We start from the raw sequence: 24431 nt of genomic DNA, 5'->3' as shown, positions 1-24431 counted from the left end.
TTAATAAAGAGTTTAGTTTGGTAAATGTTTGTTTTTGTTAAATTTTTGTGTTTGGAGAAATATAGAGGTAAAACACGAAAGTACAACAAAGCGATGCACCAGCTGAACGGGCGGCGAGGCTCTGCAATCACGTTATCTACTAGACGCTCGACTTTGACCTCTGTCTGAGGATGGGGAGGGGTTTGCGATAAGACAATTCCTGTTTTATACTGACGAAATAGTCTTCTACGCTAATCTAGTAATCAGTAGAAGCAAAATGTTAAATAACGATTCATGTCTGGGTGTGGTCGGTATAATCCCAAAGTACCCAGTTTTGTTTTACTCATCATTTGAATTTGAATTAAAGCTTAAAATAATATCTAATCATGTTTACATAATTACACACTTTTAGCTCAATGTATTATTTAAACTGTTTAGTTTTCTTTGAAAAAATATATTTATTACTCAATAACTAATTCAAGAATGTCACACTGACACCGGGGTTGATAAGTGATTTAGGATTATGAAGTAGTAATATTTTGCAGTTGGAGCTTATGTTCGCGGTATTTATTTTGTATTTGTCAGCCTCAAATCATAATTTGGTATCAGTGAGGACATGAGTATTTCAAGACTACTACAACTGTATAATCAGAACGAGAAAATATTTGTATCTTATAACCATACGGAGTACTAGATACAAAGTATCTGACATCAGTATTTTTGGTTCTCAGTAACCGTTACAGATTCTGGAGAAAAGTAATCGTTACAAAGTACTGACTACTGGAATACCGCCTCACCTCTAATCTAAACACGGCACACATAACGAATACTCGAATAGTAGGCTATAACGTTACGAATTACGATTGCGTCTACGTTACACAACTTTTGAAAGGTTGAAGTGTCAGATTGTCAATTTAATGTGAATTTTCGTTAAGTGTTGTAATAATGGAAGTGATCGTGTCCGGTGAATGTTTAATTTATGTCTCGTGTTTGTATTTGATTTGTGTTCCGTTTGTTGACATCAAATACAATATGGAGTTGTAAAAGTTAACTACCAATATGCTTGGTTGGCCATGTAGGCTATAGGTTAGGGTATGGAGTAACTTCATGGTTCAGTTTAATTTAAAATTTTATTTCTTTGATTCTTTTTAAACATAATAGCACAATGTCAAAACATACGTCTTCTTCTTGGCTGGAAACATCTTGCACTGACAAATGTAAATACAAAGAACATGGAAAAAACATAACCTCTGTGATAACAAAAAATAGTAATATTTCTGATTATCAATTGGCCTGCTATATAAATAGTATCTGCAAAAATTATGCTCAGGTAAGAACAATTAATTTAAGCGTCATGACAGACCTGATCTTTGATAAAGTTACAATTTTTTAAAATTTCAAATGTTTAAAGTTATTTTTTTTTCGTTTCTGTATGTCAAAATAGAGTTATTTAACGGTGAATAAAATTTGTTCAGCCCTTTTTGGATTTCCTAGGCTAAAACTACAATTTTGATAATATTGTAGAATAGCAGTGTAGTTGAAGACCAATATTTTTTTATTTATTCAGTAAGTATGGGAACGAAAATCACAGTTTTATAGGAGTAAACGATTTTATATTACAAATCCTCTGAAAACTAGACTGTTTATTGACTGTACACTCTGGCAATTCCGCGCGTGCAAGCCACTGTTATCGCGTGGACTTTGAACCTTCTTATCGCTCGGCAACCTGTAGGACAGCCTTGCGGGGCTTGAATTATGTTTCTTGCTTTCTGATAACATCCTTATGACCGTAGTAAAATAAAAATTTGGGGTTGACCAAGTAATTGCTCAAAATTACCGAATCCCAAATTCCGAATCGTCTGGATTCACCATTCACATGAATAATGGTAAAAAACACTAAATAAATACTGGAAACTGCTGTATATAATACGAATAATTTACTTTGTTGAAAATTCGATAACAAAATTTTGTCGGTTCCCATTTAACTAACTGGCTAGATCCTTACGGGATGCAATGACTTTGTGAATGGCCGTGGGGCCACGCCCGCTAGACAGTGTTAATGGCCAATTAGATAGCAAATGCCCCCCATTTATATGCAACCCGTCTGTATGTCGCATGACTACTAGATACCATCTAGCAGCAAAATATTCAACTAACATAGCAGTAAGAAAATAAAGAATGCAAAAACGCGGATCCATTTTTCATGGTCACGGTATCCGCGTCAATAACGCTGGAAAGGTTAATAGAACAGGGTTCTATTATCAGTTTTTAATATTAGTAGTCCTAGTATTTTGATGTGTTACAAAAAAACAATTAGGCCTAAACAGAGTAAATATTCCTTACTTTTGTATACTGAAATGGTACTGCTAAAATTATAAGTAATTTCTTGACAACTTACATTTTGGCCCCCAATTTTAAGCAATGTTTAAAAGGGTAGTATTTACTACAGTCATGTTACCTAAACATCTTTTCCTATTATGAAAAGGATGAGACATTTTCGTACTTTTAACATAGATTTATTTTATCCTTGACAACGTTTTAAATTTTGTGCTTTTTGACATATTATTTTAACTCTAGGCCTATAAGTTGCATTGGATTTCTGATGATTTGTTGTTTGCGAGGTGGCAGGCGCTGGTTTTCTGTAGATCATGTACACTATTCTCATTTAACTCATGATTTAATATTCATAAATGCATTTAATCCAATTATAGCCTATTACATACCAATAAATCTGACGAGATTCTGAACTTTTATTTTTGTATATAAAACATAATTGGCCTTTCTTTATTTGCCCACAAATAGTCAAAGAAAAATCAACAAATTCAGTAAATTTGAAAAATTACATAGTATATGCGCTGTTATTTTTTGTAGAAACTTCAAAGATGCACCCATGAAAAGTTCCATTTATAGTGCTCAACTATGGTCAGTTGTATGTTTTTATGTAAGAATTACAGTATAGTTTCCATACAACAAATTTTGGAAATTATGTCTTTATTTGAGAAATCACAAACAAACAAAAGTTTCATTATCCGAAAATTGGCTGACATTATTGTATGTTATTTGTGCATAGGCTATGATATAAAACCGTTTTTAGTAGTAGTGCTCTTTATACTAAATGAAAACCCAAGATCTTTACTCTCACTTCTCTACTTTGTAATAATTCAAGCTTGTAATAATACTGAGCTGTTAGTCAGTAGTGATCATTACACAGCTGTTTCAAAAGCCATCATTACCGATGTGAGAACTCCCAAGTCAGTCTGAGGACAGGTATATTATAAGCAGCCACCAACACTAGCACTATTATGTTATTTGGTCCTACATTTTGTTTTCAGTCCTCTGGATATAATTTATAATATATTTTACTGCCGCAAACATGTGAAATACAATCGAAATTGTTTCGCGTCATGTCTATAATGATTCTTAAGATTGTGAGTTTCTACTTGTTTAACATTGCTTTGATTGTCACTATAAATCAGAAATGTAACTGTTATAAATATAATATTTATTATTGCTTTATTTATATAGCCCTATTTGAAATACCAGATAAATTATGAAATATTACTATCTAACTTAATAACATAATTCAAGAAAGTACTCTTTTTTGGATAATAAAAATATCTTTTGATTTATTTTTGTATATTATGGTTATTAATTTATGTCCTCTCAATTCTGGTACACTTTATATTGATGACACATTGTAACATGGGCCAATTCTAGTGTTACACAAATATGTTATGCAGGCAGTTTTCTTTGATTCACAAAAATATGGAGTAGTAATGTTGTTGTGAAGCTCATTTAATAAATGAAATATTAAAAATTTTATAAGATTAATTTTTGTGGTTTGATTAAATATTAAAGTGTTTATCGAGATCAATTTTTGGAGGTCCAGACAACTGATATTTTTCCGTAGTGGACAGAGAGTAAGGCCCCATTTTGTTCCTTAAAAAGTTCTTGATTTGTTTCTTTGTTGAGAACCATTTTTCAAGAGTGCATGTCAGTAATACTGAATTGTTTAAATAATAATCGTTCACTAGAAAAGTAATTGAAAATATTTACAATTTTGGGGGGTCCAGACCTCTTCAACCCCATCGCTGGCTACGTCCTTGGTGTTTGTTGTTTATCAAATGATGCAAATAAAAAGTCTTTTTTATTTTTTTACTGGTTCTATTGTGTAAGGTTTAACAAGATGGATTTCTAGTCGTATGTGGCCCTGGGGACGTTTTCTCCTAACCACATTGTTCTTTTAAAAAGCAGTTTATATTTTAAAAACATACTAACAAGTTGATGCTATTAGATTTGTTAATGGGTTTTTTCATAACTTGGGGCGAAAAGAATGAATAAACTTTATTTTGAGTTAATCAAATATCTATTTGCTTTCTCTGTACTTTATTTACACTGTTTTGTTCAGAATAAAATGTTATACAATTTTTATTAAACACTTTGATCTGTTTCTTGGTGAAATAACAAAGTTATTATTGCCCAAAGAAAATAATTTGTTTCACTATTTTTGCATTTGTCATGGGTTTTCTCAAAAACTACTAAACTTTCAATTCTGGGACCTTTTTTATTAATTTTATCAGCTCAAAAACCATAAGAAACAATTGAATTCGCTCCTTAATCCACCTTACCAGAATTTCAGAAAGACCCCATTTTACATGTTGAGCTGTAATCCGCGGGAAATTCTTCGCTAGCCGTAACTTGCTAACAAAGCGTTTCCGCACCCATGTTTATATAAACTTTTTTCATCAGTTTTACATATAGAATGAGCTCGAACAGTTTCTACAAATCTTCGTGAATAACCCTGTATATAAAAGAAAATATATTTTGTTTTATCAATATAATATTTTGTAGTACATTGTCACCATATTACCAAGGCCTAATTTAACAATTACTTTAAATCTATTATGAAAGCATAAATAAAGTACATGCTATTACAAAAGAAAATAACATTTAACATGTTACAGGTTGTAGATGATGAGGGCAGGAATGCTTTACACATGGCAGCTTCTTGTGGTCGCAGAGACTTATGTTATTGGCTTGTTAAAGTTGGACAAGCAGATATAAACTCCAAAGATCAAGAATCAGGATATACAGCTTTACACAGGAGTATATTTTATGGTCATATCAGTAATGCTGTATCTTTAATTCAGGTCAGTATAATGGTTTAGAGAAGTTATATAATTAACTGAACTGGATGGACTGCTAATTCAAAATTAAATTGTTAAAAGAAAACCATATTTATGTAGGTGTATAGTAGTAATTGGATATCGTAACTGCTTATATGCAAATTATGTAACTGATTCCATAATATTGAACAAACCAGCTTTGATTGTCTTTTCAATGTTATAATTTTTATTATTATTATAATATATATATATATATATGTATATATATATATATATATATATATATATATATATATAAATAAATACGAACGTGGTGAAAAGAATAATAACGACTTATATAGAGAAGAGAAAGTTTATTTCAATTTCAAATAAAAACAAAAATTTTGCTACATTGATTAAAACAGACATTGTTATTTATTCATTAAAGAAGCTTGTCTCTTAAGATTAATAGATATCCTAACTCCTAATAACACAATTAAAAAAAGAAACTGCTTAACATCTTTTAATTAGAATATTAACATTTTTTAATGGATGTCACTAAAATATATAATGATTTTTTTAGTTTCTTTTGCAGTGAGATTTCTTCAACTCCATAAGCATTATAATTGATTATAGCATACTAAACACTTTTAAGGGGTAATGGTCTTAAACATTTTGACATAATTAAGCTTCTTTAAGAAGTACCTCTTGTTGAATGCCAGTAGGGTTGGCATTCCTACAGTTGTTGATGTACTATAGTAGTTGTGTTGTATATAGATGTTGATTTTTCCCTCACTTAGCAGTACTTTTGTTTTCCCCAAAATTTTATTTTGTTGTATACTTTACCTCTAATTACAATTCATTATTTTTTGTGTAAACTGCACATTATTTTCTTTTCATTGACACTAATTAATTTACAATGCTGGAACTTGAAATGCTAGTTTGCAAGTTTTTCAGTAAACCTTTGAACACTACAAAGACAGAACACTCATCACCCAAACATTACTGTTGCATGTTTTCTTTAATATGAATGTAGTTTTCATAATTTAAAAAGGTATAAAGTTTTTTTTCTTGAAATCTCTCTGTTTCCCCAAATAATCTGTCAGGAAGTAATAAACAAGTGATGAACAATAAAAAATATAACTTTAATAATTTTATGGGTAGGCTATAAAATATAAAGAATAATAATCATAACAAGAACTGACAATGCCAGTTATCCTTTCATTGTTATTGTGTCCTCCGCAACCATTGGTAATCAGCTCAATGGAGGGTATACCAGTCAAATCTAGAGACCGTAATTCATAACAGGTTTTAATTCCAAATACATGAGGAAACATTATTCTTTAAAAGATGTCCCTGAAAATGTTCTTAACAAATACAATAATTGTATATATATATTTTTTTTATAGTTTAAATTTCCTTTAATATTTTGGCTTTGCCGTTTTCAAAAAGGTATAATAAAAGGTATAAAACAAAAATAACACAGCAACAAAATTTACACAAGTAAATAAATAAACATTTGCATAAATAAATAAACAGGAATTTTTGAACATCTGATTAACACCAAAGAGAAATATCATGAACAGAGAAAGAATTTAGAAAAATAATAATAACAAAAACAATATATATATATATATATATATATATATATAAACATACAATTATGTATTTGTTAAATATATATATATATATATATATATATATATAAAATTATAATGAATAGTCAACTAAAATCCTTTTTTTAAATTATTTTACTGCCATACACATGTTTTGGTATTCAACCATCATCAGTGTACATTAACCTCCAAATGTATTAATATATATTATACACATAAACAAAATAAATAACACTTTTTTCAAAGTTTTAAGTGAATAGAGAAAGATATTTAAAGTGAGGTATGGTTTGACCTACGTTTACAATTGAAAATTTAAAAAATAATGCCTGCTCCTCCAAAAGTGGCATTTTGAGGTATTTTTGGGTTTTAAACATTATTTTTCTTTTTGAGATCCAAATATTGGGGTTTTTGTTAAAATTAATATGGTAGGTTTATTGGTTCAACCCCTATACATTATGGGTGGGTGGTCTGTCTCACCCTATATATAAAGAGGTATGTACATATTGGTTGTCTGTGAACAAAGCAGTGGACAAAATATACTTACATGACAGTCATAAGTAAAGTGTAATGGATAATATTGTCGACTCATATGATGTTAACATTATAGCTGCTGGGTGATGCAGTGTCTAATAATTGGATTCATATAAAATGTCACAGTAAATTGTCTAATATCCTTAACTTTGCTCTCATTGCCATGCAGCAGCCATATTACCATTTAAACCGATCATGTACTTAAGAGGTATGTCCTGTAGATGGGCGCACAGGTGCAGGTGATGGACAAGGAGGATTTGCAGCCCATTGACCACGCCATGAAGGACCGGCTAGTGAAAGAGTTCTCAGTACACAACCCTTGCCAAGTCTATGCCTGGGGAACAAACTACAACTACACACTCGGTATAGGCAACCATCACAGCCGACAACATCCTGAGCTCCTCGACTTCTTCAGAAAGAATAATACTTCCATCAAACAGGTATTTTATTTATTGAGACCTACTAACGTGATTTTAGAAATTATATTTGGGTTTCTTTAAAAATATTTTAAGTTCTTTTGAGAATTTGTGGTTGAGTCACATATATGAAGTATAAGATCTTTTTCTTTAGTACATTTGCAAACATATGGGAAATATTATGAAATAACTACTCAACTGACTTGTAGTAGTAAAAAATATAAAATGTGTATTTATGTTCTATACAAAAGAATACAAAACCTATAATAATTTACAATGTGTGTGCAAATCTTACTGTATAATGTTTTTATAATAATAATTCAGAAATTTTTACATGATTATTTTTATTCAACATGTCTATACTGAGCTGTGTTAAATAGTTAAAAATAGTTAACCATCATAACTTTTTATTATTGAATTCCATCATTGGAAATATAACTTTTTGACATATTTGTTATTAGTAGAAAATAAGCCTTTTTCTACTTCTAATGACATAATACTTCTAGTAAATTTCAAATGTATAAATTTTACTGTGCAAAGACTTTTTGAACATTGTAGCAAATGGTTAATTGTGAACAGAAAAGTCAAGGAATTTCTTTCTGGTCAATTAGTTTGCCGGTCTGAATAGGTGCATTTAGATGATTCCATTTGACTAAAGCCCTCATGGTCTATTACACAATTAAATAAACTCAACAGTTCATAAATATTTATATAATTATTAATGGCCAATCAAAATTAATTTTTATTCAGCAAGTAATTAACTTAAGTTAATTAATGAAAAGGAAGTAACGTGACACAAATAAAAATTTTTGAAAGTCAAATCTAGTTTTCTAATTGACAAAGTTACACAAGCCTAATACCTTGTAATATTAACAAAAACATAAAATTATTTCAATGTCACTAAAGAAAACTGATACACGGCTCATTTAAAAAATAACATTTCCAGACTGGGATTTCAGTGAAAGCCAACTCAGATTATATCTTATGCTGAATAATTTTAGCTTTTATGTGTTGTGTCAGTGGCTATTGCAGTTTATAATGATGATGTTGCAGGTTGCGATAGACAAGTTTCACAGTGTATTTGTTTCATCTACGGGTCGAGCATGGGCATGTGGGCACGGTCAGGGTGGACGGTTGGGAGTGGACTCGGAGCAGATGGTACTCACCCCCCAGCGTATTCGAATACCTGTAGAGCTGGTGATGTCTGCTAGTGTCGGCAGGAACCACACTATACTGCTCATGGAAAGTGGTGCAGTAAGTACTTGTATTTGTATCATCTATGGGTCGAGCATGGGCATGTGGGTACGGTCAGGGTGGACGGTTGGGAGTGGACTCGGAGCAGATGGTACTCACCCCCCAGCGTATTCGAATACCTGCAGAGCTGGTGATGTCTGCTAGTGTCGGCAGGAACCACACTATACTGCTCATGGAAAGTGGTGCAGTAAGTACTTGTATTTGTATCATCTATGGGTCGAGCATGGGCATGTGGGTACGGTCAGGGTGGACGGTTGGGAGTGGACTCGGAGCAGATGGTACACACCCTCCAGCGTATTCGAATACCTGCAGAGCTGGTGATGTCTGCTAGTGTCGGCAGGAACCACACTATTTCAATTTTTGTTAATTTGTGTATTTGAAATACCCAGTACTTTATAATTGTATTTTATATATTTCACTTGAAGTTGTTTAGTAACCCTGACTGTTACAAGAGAGCTTACATTTTGCCATCAGCTAGGTAATGTTGTAGTATAATATTTTTTATATTTTTTTGTGAGATATAATTGTTGTCTAAATGAATAGGCGATCTAGTATAATCAGGTATAACTTATTTCCTGTTATGTGAATTATAGAACATTGAAGTAATGATTTCTTTTGATTTACGATAGCTTATAATTTTTAGAACAGTTAAATTATAACCCATCTGCTTTATATAACCAAACACTTCACTTTTTTTAGAATGGATATTGTTCAAAAAATACCCACCAGTCAAAGGTTTAATAACAATCAGTCCATTTTCAAAATTTTGGCTACCAAGTGGCCAAGATACATTACTACTGTAAACTCTGATAATAAACACGTTATATTCGTAAATGAACTGTAAAATATATTTTTTCATAATAAATTATAAGTTTAATTTTATGTTATAGATTGAAAAAAATTAATAATACAATTGTAGAATCATGTGTTTTATAAATTTTAACTTATAATTATTGCATAGGTGTGGACCTGTGGTTCCAATGATCACCATGTGCTAGGTCACAGTCCGCCACCGCCCGCCCTACATTCTCCCCGTCCTATACAGCCCCGCCACCTCAAGGCAGCTGGTAGTATGGTGACGGGAGTGGCGGCAGCCCGGTTCCACTCAGTGTTCTGGTCTGAGTCCGCTATACTCACATGCGGCTTGCACGGTGGTCAGCTCGGCCATCCTCAGTTCCTAGAGAGAACAGTTGTCATTCCCAAACAGGTGAACAGTGGATTACATCATTATGTCATGAGTTATGAACCTAACAACACAGGTACAATAATGTTAAGATGACTGACATGTTCTGTTACTAACATTATAGTGTACAATAAATATAAATAATATAAACAATATAAACATTAATAACATTAATAGTGTGCAATCTGAATCATTTAAAATATAATTTCCATTTTGAGGGAACCACTTAAATAGTTCAGTTTTTATTCCTCAGACATTAAAGCACATCATGGACCATCCCTCCCAAGGTCTCCTAAAAACCAGTTTCTTCTGATGATGTTGGAGGTTGGCCATAATCACTTTCTCTGAGTAAACATTTATTTTGGATGTACTGTTAAACAATGCTTGAAAATAAAGTTGATAAATCTTCAAATACTGAAGGTTAAAGAAGGACTTAATGTCTAGGCAAATGCCTAAATCTTGTGACGATTACCTGTTAACATAGCTAATTTCCGTAAGTAGTACAAATTATTTTAATTTATAGAATTTAAATGAATACCTAACTAATTCACTTTGCTGGTCTTATGTAAAATAACTTTTTGTGAAAACAAATATGAGTAAAGAAAATGACAAAATATTACAAAACAATGCTTTCTTTTCGTAATCCGTATAGAAAGGAGTAGCATAATATAAAGAACACAAATATATTTATATAAATATACTTTATATACTTAAGAAAATCTTTATTTTTTATCTATATTTATAGATAAAATTGATTGCCTGGACTTCGACCAAGATACTTTAGAAAATCTTTACCTTCGTAAAGTAACACAAATAAAAAATATCAATTTTCACATAAGTGATGAAAAGTAACCAAAAATTCTTATAAATTACAAAAAAATGTGTTGTCAAGAAAAGTAGTTACTACAGATGTATTAAATAGATTTACTAAATGCTATGTCTGTTCATTCAATAGGTAATGGGAATAAGTTTAGGCCAAAAGCACAAGATTGTAGATGTTGCTGTATCTGTTGGGGCCACTGCCGTCATTGTCAACAAAGGAGATATCTGGGTCCTACACAACTACCAGGTCCGCAGGATTGCTTCTAGGTCAGTTGCTATTACTGAATTTAGCAATAAGGGTGATTTTTTGGAGAAAATTATGAACATTTGTAACTCTGCAGTTAGCTTTTTATTCTAGTATCCCTGAGACAAACTATCTTGAATGCGACCAATCCAAGATTCCTTGGTTTTCACACTAACTACTGTTATTGGGTAAACAAACTTTTCCTTGGATAGAGATCTGCTGTGCATTAACATGAACAGTTTGTTACAGTACAACACACATAATACTGTCAACAGATTGATACATTGTTAACTACTATTAAAGGATATGTCTGAACAAAATAATCATGAATTTGTGATATAGTGTTTTTATTGTCTAAAACATATTGTAGAACTGTCAGTTGAATTCACATCAAGATGACAACAATGCGCCATGCAAATTGTCAAATATATAAAATGTTACTGCATTCCTAAATAGAAATCAATATGTAGGGGGTGTATTAGGAGGTTTATTGTCTTTTAAGAGACTCAGGGAAAATGGTTCATTGTGCTATGTAATTTCTGATCCAACATTAAATTAATTCACAACTGAGACTGATTTATATCAATATTTTTGGTGTTACTTCTTAATCTATTGACATACTATGAGTTTCCACCACCAGTAGGTCACTCATAAGGTACTGTTGTACTCATGTATAACAGTACCACAATCACTGTGACGAGACAGTCTCACCATGAAACTATGACTTGTTCCTAGTTATACTGTTTGTAATTGTTATAGCTGTGTAAAATATTTTTTGTAGTCAGCTGATAGGTGTGCTGTGAAAAATTAACTAGCCCACAAAAACCCATACAAGTTAAAAACCAAACGAATTATAATAATGGAACGCGCTCTGGGCCTGAGAAATCGAGCCGAAATACTGGGCTGCGTTCCGAGTCTGCAGGCGCTAGAAATGGGCAAGAACTCACTCCGCCCATATGGCAGGTATTATAGTAATGAGTAATGATCTAACATCACTTTAAAACGCATTCTAGACTTAATAATATTGTTAGATACCACAATTTATTTATTATTACAAATGTTAATAACTGTTTTTTTATCGTGGATTTCTATTTTTTAATTAAAAACAGATGTTTGTACAATATCAAAAATAACTGAGAGTTGGATTTGGTATTTTACTTATAAAGTCGGAAACGAAGATGTCTGTAACATTAAAATATTTCCCAGGCGAAAAAAAAACAACTTTTTTATTGACAGTATTTTATTTCACAGTGAACTACGTAAAATGTAGAAACATGACATACTTAATCTACGTGTTAGAAAAAAATATATTTTTAAAACTTTTTGCCTTATTCTAGGTTGGATTTTTGTAATGTCAAAAGTTTTGCGATGTGATGAGATAGTATTTAAAAAAATAATTTAGTCACAGTTTTAATTAAAAATAACTTGTGGCTTCCAGTGTATTCGTCATAAGTTAAATGCCCCTGAAAACACTACCAGTAAAACTCTCAATATCAATTCAGAAGTGATCGCATTTGTTTGAGATAATTTGAGCAAATAACAATATTTTTACAATTTTTAATATATCATCACTTTATCAACTTAATTTACCCTGAGATTTTAAAATCAATAAAAAGTTAATGTGTTATAAGATCAGAATCATTGGCATGGAGTACTGAACTACAATCGTTACATTTAATACATTTTTCAATACGTCTTACAATGACGCCACAAATATAGTATAAAGTTTCATCCTTAAAACTAGAACTATCATAATGTTCCATGATATACATGGCACTCTCAATTTCATCATCCAAAGACAAATCCAAATCACACTTATCAGCATTAGGTAGCTCAATGGATGCCTTCTTTCTGACAATAATCCTCCTTTGTTTCTCCAATGGCTGTTGTGTATGAGATGGAAAATAAAAATTGTTGGAACAGCTTCATTTTTGAGACATATTCTTAGTGTGTTTGGCAAACTTAAATGGTAATCATGTTCGGTAAAATGTTTACTGCATAAAACAGTATGTTTTGTTGGCTTAAAGTTTTTTCTCTTTGTTGCAGTAATCCTCTTTTTTAGTAATTTGTCATAATTCAACGGAAAGCTAAAACAAACAAATTAACAGATAATAAAATACAGGTAGCTGAAAATCACAAAGATCCAATAGTTATAAAGTAGAGTAAGCCAGTAGGTATTGTTTTTAGCAATGATTTATAAGTTTTATGCATTTATAAGTGCTATAAACGACCAACATTGATATCTTGGATTAATGCGGATGAAATAATTGAGTGATAAGCATGTTTTACCGTATTTTTAATTATTTGGGTTACCCAATTTGGCAATACAGAAAATAATACGAGGCCAAATTGGTGAAAATTTTACTATTTTTGAAATTTGCAAATAAATATTGACATGGTTAATATAGTAAGAACTTACTTGTAAAAAAATGTGGCTGCCTTTAGTCCATCTGGACGAGCACTTGTACGCAGAGCCATGTCACGAAATAACAAACATTACTAACATTGACAAATAAAAAGAAAAACTAGTTGAGAGATGCTCAGATCAGACGTCTTGACGTAATGAACAGGGAAGAGTTGCCAACAACGCAAATAACAACAATGATTTGTGTTTCGGCATGAAAAGGCGTGATGCCGTATCGTACCGTTGATCACCGCACAACTCGGTGAGTTCTTGCCCACTTTAAGTGCCTGCAAGTCCATGGATACACCCGCAACGCACAGCTGTGTGCGACCGGAAAAACACAACATGTGGCTTATGGGCAGTGCGCGTTCCACTAGTATAGTTCGTTGGTTAAAACAACAAAAATATTGATTTTATAAATATCTCAGTTAAGTTCATTGACTAGATAGGTTTGCTATTTTGTTCCAATGTGGTGGCAGTTAATTTTTATTTTTAAATTCACAATTTTGGTATTTGTGGACCTAGATAAAAATTAAAATGTGTTTTGTAATGCACAACACATTCCCAACACCTTTTGTTATGAACGTTTTTATATTTTGCAAGGTTTTATAAATGTCAATTGCATGTAAATGCCCTAGGAATTTTTTGATCAGCAAGAACTGATGAAAGAAATGCTGAAAAAAGTTAAAACTTGGTACAAAATTGTGCTTATAAATATATTGATTAAGTTCATTGGTTAGCTTGGTACGTCATTTTGTTTCAATGTGGCCCTTGTTAGCTCATTAAATATATATACCAGCAGTGAAAGTGCTAACTATGAGGGCTATTCAGAGAGCAACAGATGTTTTTGAATTGTGCAGCAGTGGGCGGGGCTACAGACGCCATCTTGGTGTCAAAACATTTTGGCGTTCAGTACGTATCAAGCTGAATTTGCCCACAATCTATATCTCTTCTACTTTTCTCACTGTGATTAATTAAAATGTGTTCTGCAATTGAAATCCTGCCACTTGTGAAATGCGTTCAGTGATAAGGTTTTTGTTGGCAATAAACCATAAACCAATTGAATCTATCGCCAAGTGTGTGAAGATATGGAAATGGAGTAACAAGTGAAAGCAGAGTAAGGCAGTGGGGTATTGACTTTAAAAATGGCCGCACCAATGTTCATGATGAAGTCGTAGCGGTCTGCTTAGCCTAGTGACTGAAGATTTGATGTTGAAAATAATGACAAAGTTCATGAAAATCGCTGTTTACAATGATTGAACTCTCAGAATATATCCCACAAATTTCACGAAGTTTACTTCATAAAATTATTGGGAAGCTTGGATACCACAATTTTGTGCTAGGTGGGTTCCAAATTCCTTACAGATGATCACAAAAAACAAAGACTTGCTGCATTGTTAATTTTTCTTGATGAATACAACAAACATGGTAATGAACTTCTCGATCGTTACAGCAATTTAACACGTTGCCTTCAGCAGTTCCCTTGCAATGCAGAGGGAGGATTAAGAATAGTGGGTCTCATTCATTTACAGCAGCAGTGAAAGTTCTAAGTAGATGTAATATAGCTAGACAGTTATTGTACAACAGTTTAACACATTGCATAAGGTAGTCCCCTTGTAATGCATAGGGGGATTAAGAATAGTCAGTCTCACTCATGTACACCAGCAGTGAAGGTTGTTAAACAAAGAATCTTCAGCTAGCTAGCCAGCTTATATTTCACGTAAGAATGAATAAGCTGTGTGATTACATATTTTAGAGTTTGCTACAATGTAATACTTACAGCTGTTACATTAAAAAATGTGTATTATTAGTTTTCCTGACATAGTAATAAATTGTATATTTTTTCTAAAACTGATTAATTTTTTTCCAGAATGCTTGATGCAGTCAAAGTGTCAGTGTTTGGTGGAGAGTTGAATGCTGATGTAGATCCAAAGCTGTCTGCTAAAGGGGGCGAGGAGCTTAAAGTGATGGTACTTAATTCTTTAGGGAACATTTTTCTGTGGCAGGAATCATTTCCTACTCTTACGAGGTCAGTCACAGTAATTTTATTTCCAATTAATTAGAAACATATAAATAGAGAATCTAATTATAGGCCATGTCGTAGGTTGAGTAAAGAAACTGAAAAATCACAAATAGTTTTTAGAGATCAGATTCAAACACATGTATGCATGTGATTTTGTTTTCATGTTTATAAAAACAAAATTTCAATATTTATTTGTAAAAATACAAATTTCAATATGAAAAGTATCTAAACACAATAAGGACATGGATTACAATGTTCAGGAAGCAAAAATTAATTAGTTAAACTGTTTATTTAATCAGTAAGAATAGGAAAGCTCAGATACTTCTACAACAGAGTTCGGTGTAAAAATATAAAATATTACTTCATTGTAATTGTTCCTCAACATAATTAATGTATTAAATCATTATTATATTGAGTTGTAATTATATATTTATAGTGGTGGAAGATCAAATTAAATAAACTTAATTATATTTGTTACCATATTTGATGGTTATAATTACTAAAATAAATAAATATAATCAATGAAAAATAGGAAAATAAATGTAAGGAAAGTGGTAGTTAGTTGAAGAAAGGAATTTCCCTCTCCTGTGACATCTTGTCAAAGAGTTATTACCCATTTAAAAACATCAAGCTTAAAATAAATGCTCTTAAACTTGTCAAGCAATTAAAAAACAAATTTATTTCATCAAACATATTTTATTATTAGTTTATTTTTTCCAGTTTTATTTCCTTAGACAAGCCGACCCCATTTTTATCCTTATTTTGTCTGTCTTAATAAGCCGTTGGTCTGTGCGAGGGTCTTATCAAATAGAATAAGTAAGAGAGTCATTACAGTTATGTAGTACTATCAAAGTGTTTCAGTCACAGACAAGATTTGAACATGTGCTATCTCGAACTTAGATCCAAAGTGCGACGTCTTAGACAGTGTTGCCACGGGCTCTCCCAAAATGCAAAAAAATGTATATTTCCCCAAAATTATAAATAAATAAGAGTCCCAAAAGTCGTACATTGCTGTCTGTAACCTTTCTTTTATAGCTTGGAGTAGTAAAATGATTGTTTTTTGAGCAGCAACTTACTGAACAAATAGTTGACAAAGTTAGCTAAAGGGGGAATATTTCGGTCTGTGTATGCATTAGCTGCTGTTTACTTCTGCTCATCTCCATAACAGTTTCTCTGTTTATCTCATAGCCCATACATACCCAGGTGACTATGTTTTATTTGTGGTATCTAAGATAAATTCTAGTCACGTGGAATGCGTTGTCTGGATTATGTAAAATAAAGAATTAGATACCAAATAACTTAATCAATTATCCAATTTCCAGGTAGTAGCTAGGTTTTCAGGTATCTAGTATTTACATCAATATTTATAAATTTGTCGTAAAACCCACTCAGATGTAAGCTGAAAATATAACTGTTGCTCTTCACTATTAGTGCTTTCAGTAGAAATTATTGAAGTGAAGTGAAAAATGCCTTTATTAAAGAGTCGGAGTTTAGGCTATCAAGCCCTCTTTACCACCCAATCTCATACCATATACAATACATTTACAATAGTCAAATACAGGTGAGGTAAGTAATTAATTTATACTTAAAATAAATATTAACAAAATTAAATGAATTTCCATACATTTAAATGAATTCAAGAAAACTTAAAATACAAAAGAAATAATAAACACAAGAAATATTCTAAATGCATAAAAAAAACAAAGACATGTTCAATCGCTCTAACATATCAATTGACCACATGTATGTCACAAGCACCACCACCCGTTACCCCCATAGGCTCCCCAGTAGCAAGTCCCTGCCCCTTGCCCCAAAGAGTGTACAGTCCTCAATACATTTAATATCATCGGGGAGAGCATTCGAAAGGTGAAAATCTTTACTGAACAGTAAAGGACTTATTAAAAATTGTTGATTGAATGAATTGAAATTGATATTAATATGGCTCCCCTTCTTTTATATTGTTTATTAATATCAGAGATAAAGTTGAATCATTTCAGTATAAGAATATGGAATTTGCAAATTTGATCAATTTTCATGAGTGCAACTTCTGAAAAATATTGTGTAAAATGCTCATTACATCTGAAATTAAAAATAAATTTAATATAATAGGTCTGATCATGCTGGAGTCTTTTCCAATTGCTCAACATTCGTGTTACTCATCATGAATCACAGTAGTAAAAGCTTGGTAGTGACACTTAGTCGTAATGAGCATCATCTTAACATTGAATGACGGATACAAGGCAAACCGTGGATGCCATTGAAGACTCTTCTGCATGTTATCTTAACCCGGTCTGTCCATTTAAATTTTGTATTCATGGTGAGTCTGAGATTTTTCAGTTTCTTTTGGTAATTTAGTTCCCATTGGTTATAATAATCATATTTGATTACAGCAATGCTCATGTTTTTAATACATGTGTAATAAAAACAGAATATATTTGTATTATAGGTGCATTTATCCACTGAAACGCAGCCTCACATTTACTGGAATAAGCCTATGTCGGTCATGTGCTCTGCTCACTACTGCAGACGGGGAGGGATACTTAGCTCGTGTTAAACCCAAGCTAAAGAAAAAAGTAGCAGGTATGTTTATTGATAGGTATGTTATTTCACAAAAAATGAAAGGGTTCAATGTAAGGTGAATAGTGGATATGTCTCACATTGTTGGTTCCAAATGAAAAGGTCCCCGATGTAGTATTCAGGCCAAGTTTGATGGGACCAAATACAGTGGGTTGGAGCTGTTGGATGTCTGTATTTTGATGTCAAATAAAAAAGTTTAAATTCATGTTAGATGATGGATTCATATGTCATTGGACAATAAATGTTAATGTTTTGTTTTAGATGTAAATAATGGCATTCAGTTTAAAATTCATGGGTAAGTTTATAATATTAAATTTCAAACCCATAAATCACTGTATCAAGTATGTGGGTCACTAGGTCATTATATTTCTTATAGTTCAAAACACTATTTTGAATTTGCTTCAATCAAAGTCTAATGAAAAATATCGTGTTACTTCCCTCAACAGAATTGTAGGTCATTTCGATACTGTAAAGAAAATTGCTGTCTGCTTAAAATCTATATTTCATTCTTCTTTAAAATGATTAAATTTGCAGGTACACTAAAACACTCACTATATTTTATATGAAGAAACCCTTTTTATATACACTTTATTACATTCACCTCATGATAAACTTCACTATTGAATCTCAGTCTATTAACTTATGTGTGACTATACTTATATTAATTTCTCATGTGATATCAGAACAAATATATATATATATATATATATATATATATATATATATATATGTTTTAATACTTGGTTCATAAAAACTAATTAACATTAAAATTAATGGACCAATTTACATGTGCTCTAAAGATATGTCTTAACTGTTCAAATGCCAGTCAAGAAGATTGTGGAAGGTTGAGGATGACAGAAGAAGCTCCCTTCCACTTATAATCTCGAATCCATGCCAATACATTCAAAATTCAATATATGTTTTTATAAAATACGAATTTATTTAGTAATTTTTATAATTTAATTATTTTAATTTATTCCAATATAAATTTGTTTAATTGATAGATTTTCAACTCGTTTTTACACTTATGCTTGGCAGTTACTCCTAACAGTAACTACGTGGATCGTCACGTGGTGAAACTGTATCCCTCCACACCTATTTGCTGCGAAAATCCACTCGTTTGATTTTTTTTTTTGCTTTGTTCATCTCTTACAAAGGTTATTTATTGTTTATATTATAAAAACCTTCTTATTAATAAACATGATTTGTCCATATTGTAAAACAGTGAGAAAAGAACAAACGTAAATATATAGTTAAAACATATTTTTAATAATAGAGACGTGTTTAACCCTTTAAGCGTCATGAAAAACTGGACCTGATCTTTATTAAGTTACAATTTTTTTTATTTCCAATGTGTAAAGTTAAATTTATTTTTGTTTCTGTATGTCAAAATAGAGTTATTTAACGGTAAATAAAATTTGTTTACCCCTTTTTGGATTTCCTAGGCTAATTTTTAACTTTTGAGAATATCGTAGAATAGCAGTATAGTTGTCACTAATTTTGTTATCAATTTATTCAGTAAGTTGGGGAATGAAACACAGTTTTACAGATAAACATATACTACATTACAAAATAATAAAATTAGAAAAATACGAAAGTAGACAAAGAGTGTTTATTTGGTGGCGGGCTGTCACAACTGGCATTCCGCGCGTCTCCCACAAGCCACTGTTATCGCGTGGACTTTGAACCTTCTTATCGCTCGGCAACCTGTAGGACGGCCTTGCGGGGCTTGAATTGTGTTTCTTGCTTTCTGAGAACATCCTTATGACCGTAGTAAAATATGAAAAAGTTTGGGGTTGACCAAGTAATTGCTCAGAATTACCAAATCTTCAAATTCCGAAAAGTCTGGATTCGCCATTCACACAAATAATTGTAAAAAAAAAAAAATAAACACTGGACACTGCTGTATATAATATTAATAATTTACTATAAAAAGAATAGGACACAACAGAAAATTAGCGATAACCAAAATACATGTGCGTGAACCGGACGCTTCTCACTAACTAACTGACTAGATGCCTTAACGGGAGCTCCCGTCAATGACTTTGTGAAAGGCGTGGGGCCACGCCCGCTAGACACTGCTGTATATAATATTAATAATTTACTATAAAAAGAATAGGACACAACAGAAAATTAGCGATAACCAAAATACATGTGCGTGAACCGGACGCTTCTCACTAACTAACTGACTAGATGCCTTGACGGGAGCTCCCGTCAATGACTTTGTGAAAGGCGCGGGGCCACGCCCGCTAGACAGTGTTTGGCCAATTAGAAACCACTGCCACTCCCATTGTAATAGAATTCGAGGCAGGGCAACCCGTCTGTATGTCGCATGACTACTAGAACTATCTAGCAGCAAAATATTCAACTAACATAACAGTAAGAAAATAAAGAATGCAAAAACGCGGATCGACGGCAATAACGTTTTGAGCTTGTAGTGGCCCTCCGCGGATCCGCGTCAATAACGCTGGAAAGGTTAATAATGTACCTGTATACAGATATGGGATCATTGAACCGTGCAGAACTATTGTAATTTGTAGGGCAGATATTTTAATTTTGAGAGGAGAAACACAATGTGAAGTAAATGTATTGCCTTTTATTCCACAAAAATAAGAATTGGGTCATTAATACTACATATTAAACACTTTTAAATGGTGCAAAAAATTGTCCAACAGTATTTTTAAGGAAATATATATTGCTAATTTTCTTAACTCAGGATTAATTTCAGAAAACCATAGACCATTATCAGTCATTATTTTGTTCAGTGATGTGAACTCTCTTTCCTTGTGATAATAAAAAGAAGTCAGGATAAGTGTTCATTCATCACATTTTGTGATTCTCGTTAAGAGTTTTTGATACCTAACAAGTACAAAAATTGTGGGAGTCTTTAAGTTTTTAGTCATGATTCATACGATAAAATTTAAAAGTCTCAAAACGTTTATGGTTAAGATGTTTTTAAGAAGGTAATTTTTACAAACATTTTTGTAAATTTTATGGACTTCCACTTCATTAGAAGAAACTTCTATCTAGTTACTCTAATAGTAAACAACATCACTGATTTTGATTAGTTCCAGTTGAAAGCAGGGTTTTTTTTGCATCATGTGTATGCTGTGAAAATAGTATTGAAATATTGATGTGACTGTTTTGGCAATTTCATGTTTTGGGCATCAAATTTTCCTTATCTAGACTTCTGCTAGTTTTTATATTTTATACATGGCTTGTGTTGATGCTTGTGTAAGCTTTATGACAATAAACATATTCTTATTCTTATATATGATTCAGTCTAGATTAACAGCAATTTTGAACTACCTGTGGGTATTGTCTTTTGAATTACTCCCGAATAAGTGGGAGTTGAGAGCAATTAGCAGACTAAGCTGCCTAAAAACATTTCGTACAAAACTCTTAAAATTTGATGTTTATTCCAAATTGTATAATAAATGTCAACAGCTTTAAGTTGTTTTTCCAGAAAAATCCCGATAGTTGTAATGTCTCCTCATTTAGTGGAATTTTCAATTGGACTGCTTGTACATTGGTACTGGTACAGCAACTATTCCCCTACTTCTCTTATTACATGAAAGCGGGGGTTGGGTTCCTGATTTCTGTTTTTCACCATTACTTATACATGTTCAAAGCAGTTGTAAGGAAGTAAAAGAACTAACTTTATATGATGCTGGTGGAACTGTATGATGCAGTTATTCAACACTGGTGAGATATACCATAAGTTTAATATGGTGTACAAAAGAGGTTATAATATGTGTTATTGACACTATTGTAGAAAGTACAGAATGTAAATACAGTGGTTGGAAAAAATGGTCAATATTTAGATAACCTAACCAATTGATTGATTTTCCGTGTTAATGTAAAAAACATCACCTTTTCTAATGGATGTTACTTGTTACATTTAATAATCTCAGACTACTAAATCATTGCTAGGCTTGGGCCTTGTATCTGAGATGCTGAGGAAAATTATATCTAGGGAACAATGAGGCAGTTATGTGAATTTAGGTGGCAAAAGATGACAAAAAGAAAACTTCAGCCTGAAGGTATTTTGACCATTAATTTTGCTTGTGGGAGACATAACTAGAAATAAAAAGAATAATTATAGCTTCTGTCCTATCCTTTTCTGTTTGTATCCCCATTTAATGTCTGTTTCTGTTACTGCAAATAGTTAAATTTTCAATTAAAATATACATTTATCCACTTTGTGTTTTGAACTCATCACTTCTGTCTCATCTTCTATAATTTTAGTTATAAGTATTAGCAGAGATCCATATATATGAGTCTTGCTGGTTTCATTTGGCCTATCTTCTCCACCTTGTTGTTCTTTAAAACTATAATTAAAATTAATTAGCTTTTTTAGTTCTGGTTTTATGTGTGTTATATTTAGAGCATGTCTAAAGTGTTTTATTTAATTGTTATAATTTAACACAAGAGGTTTTTCATTGTGTTTTTGTATTCCTTAGTATTTATATTAATGATAACTTTGAATTTGAATATTCTGTGGGTGTTGTTCTCTAACTTATCCGAAAATTTGGAAGTGGGATGTATTTAATTAGACAAGCATGCTAGACACATTTTATACATTACATAAAACCAAATGTGTAGTAATTCCGTTAAAAACTTATTTATAGCTGTTGTACTTTGGTTTTAATTTTTATGGTAGTTTTGACCTTTTTCAGTATCAATACCAAAATCCGAGAACACGCCTTTCAACCGGTTCATAGAGACGTTGGACTCTCATCACATATCAATAAACAGGGTTCCTCATATTCATCGTGCCGTCCACATCTCAGCTGATCCCAAAGGCCAAAACTTCATTGTTATTCAGGTTATTTTCTGCTTTTAGACTAGTTCTGTTGTCAACACTGCGAAAGAAGCTTAAAACTCTCAATAAATAACTTAAAAAAATACAAATTTCAGGTTTATGTAAATAAATCTACATATCTACATTTTATTAAATATTTTAACAATAAATTATTGTTTAGCATAGAATATAATACTGCTCATAAGCATTAGTCCATTAAACCCACATTTTTGTTTGAAAATTCAAAAATTATGGACTCAGGTTTTATGGAAAATTCCAGGTGTGATGTATGCAAAGCAGAAGAATGTCAAATTTAGGGGTGTCAGTACAGTATAGCAGTAGGCATTATTTGAATGGTTCATGAGATATATGCACAATAATATGAGAAAAAATTAAAGGTGGCATCCAAATAATTTTGATCAGTTGAGACCTTTAACACCTTGACTGCAACACGACGTGACACACCGTTACGTACCGACTTCAATAGAGTCGGAATAGTAATCATGTATGGTCACTGCAGCCACAGTACTTCATGACAGCATCCTCTAACACCCTTATGGAGAACAACTGAATCGACAAAATCATATTCACAATAATCCTCCTTGCCTCCCAGATGGCATGTCAATCCCAGAGATTTGAGCATCGCAAATAGTATCTTAGTCCGAACAAATAGCTTCCAAATCTGAGAGATTGAGCTAATTGGTATTGAGAATTAAGAATAAAGACAACATTTTGAGGGTTGAAATAGAACATTTTTAGTTTACTTCTTTCAAATGCAAATAAAACTGATCCCAAGCCAATTTATTGGCCAAATTAATTAACTTTATTTTTTAATTGTTTCAGGAAAATCCAAAAGTGAATCTTACAGATATCCCAATAGTAGGAGATTCTGAATTCCCCAAACAGCTAGCAGCACTTCTGAATGATGCTCATGAAGATGACTCTCTCCACGATATCTTGATAGAAGTAAGTATTTTTAAATACATAATTGTGTTTCAATTTTTGTATATAAGTTTTTATTTTTTGTTAATGTTACCAATTTTTATTTAACTGTCCATAATGTTATTACCAACCTAATATATCATTGTTACAGTTTAAAAACAATAAAAGAACTGATATTCTATTTCAGAGTGACAGGTATTCAGTGGCTGCTCACCACTTGATACTGGCAATGGTCAGTGAGGAGTTTGCCAACATGTCTCGCAGCGGTACTGTTCGAACAGTTACACTGGAGGGAGTTGATAGAGAAGTACTCCTTCAAGTCCTTACCTTCGCCTACACTCATGACTGTGATATCATCCACCCAGGACCATTTCAAACCAAGTATGTGCATAAACACAAACAGTGATCGTAGTCAGTGAAATGATAAGTAAGAGAGAATTAATTCAATTGAATTACTCATATATTGAGTTCAACTCCGGTTCACCTTCCTCTTAGCGCAACATCTGGATTTCAACACTGTTACAGACTTGA

At 32.1% G+C, this 24431-nt stretch overlaps 1 protein-coding gene across 3 annotated transcripts in view; it reads left to right on the top strand.

Annotated features, from left to right (window-relative positions):
* The first annotated feature begins 809 nt into the window (after positions 1 to 809).
* The window catches only part of LOC124362739 (inhibitor of Bruton tyrosine kinase), a 41025-nt gene continuing 17403 nt past the window's right edge, over positions 810 to 24431 (top strand). For 2 of the 3 annotated variants that reach the window (XM_046817480.1, XM_046817478.1), the window contains exons 1-11: positions 810 to 1309; positions 4944 to 5129; positions 7453 to 7671; positions 8701 to 8901; positions 9863 to 10108; positions 11040 to 11173; positions 15425 to 15583; positions 18024 to 18157; positions 22834 to 22982; positions 23802 to 23924; positions 24088 to 24281. In XM_046817480.1, the coding sequence (XP_046673436.1) occupies positions 1145 to 1309; positions 4944 to 5129; positions 7453 to 7671; positions 8701 to 8901; positions 9863 to 10108; positions 11040 to 11173; positions 15425 to 15583; positions 18024 to 18157; positions 22834 to 22982; positions 23802 to 23924; positions 24088 to 24281 (1910 nt within the window). In that variant the 5' untranslated portion in view covers positions 810 to 1144. Of the gene's footprint in view, positions 1310 to 4943; positions 5130 to 7452; positions 7672 to 8700; positions 8902 to 8930; positions 9089 to 9862; positions 10109 to 11039; positions 11174 to 15424; positions 15584 to 18023; positions 18158 to 22833; positions 22983 to 23801; positions 23925 to 24087; positions 24282 to 24431 lie in introns of all 3 variants that reach the window. The other variant, XM_046817479.1, reaches the window with a different exon arrangement.

This window comes from Homalodisca vitripennis, chromosome 5, assembly GCF_021130785.1.
Source record: "Homalodisca vitripennis isolate AUS2020 chromosome 5, UT_GWSS_2.1, whole genome shotgun sequence".
NCBI classification, from domain to species: Eukaryota; Metazoa; Arthropoda; class Insecta; order Hemiptera; family Cicadellidae; genus Homalodisca; species Homalodisca vitripennis.
Note: the sequence above shows the minus strand (reverse complement) of the source record. Positions and strands in the feature narration are given on the sequence as shown.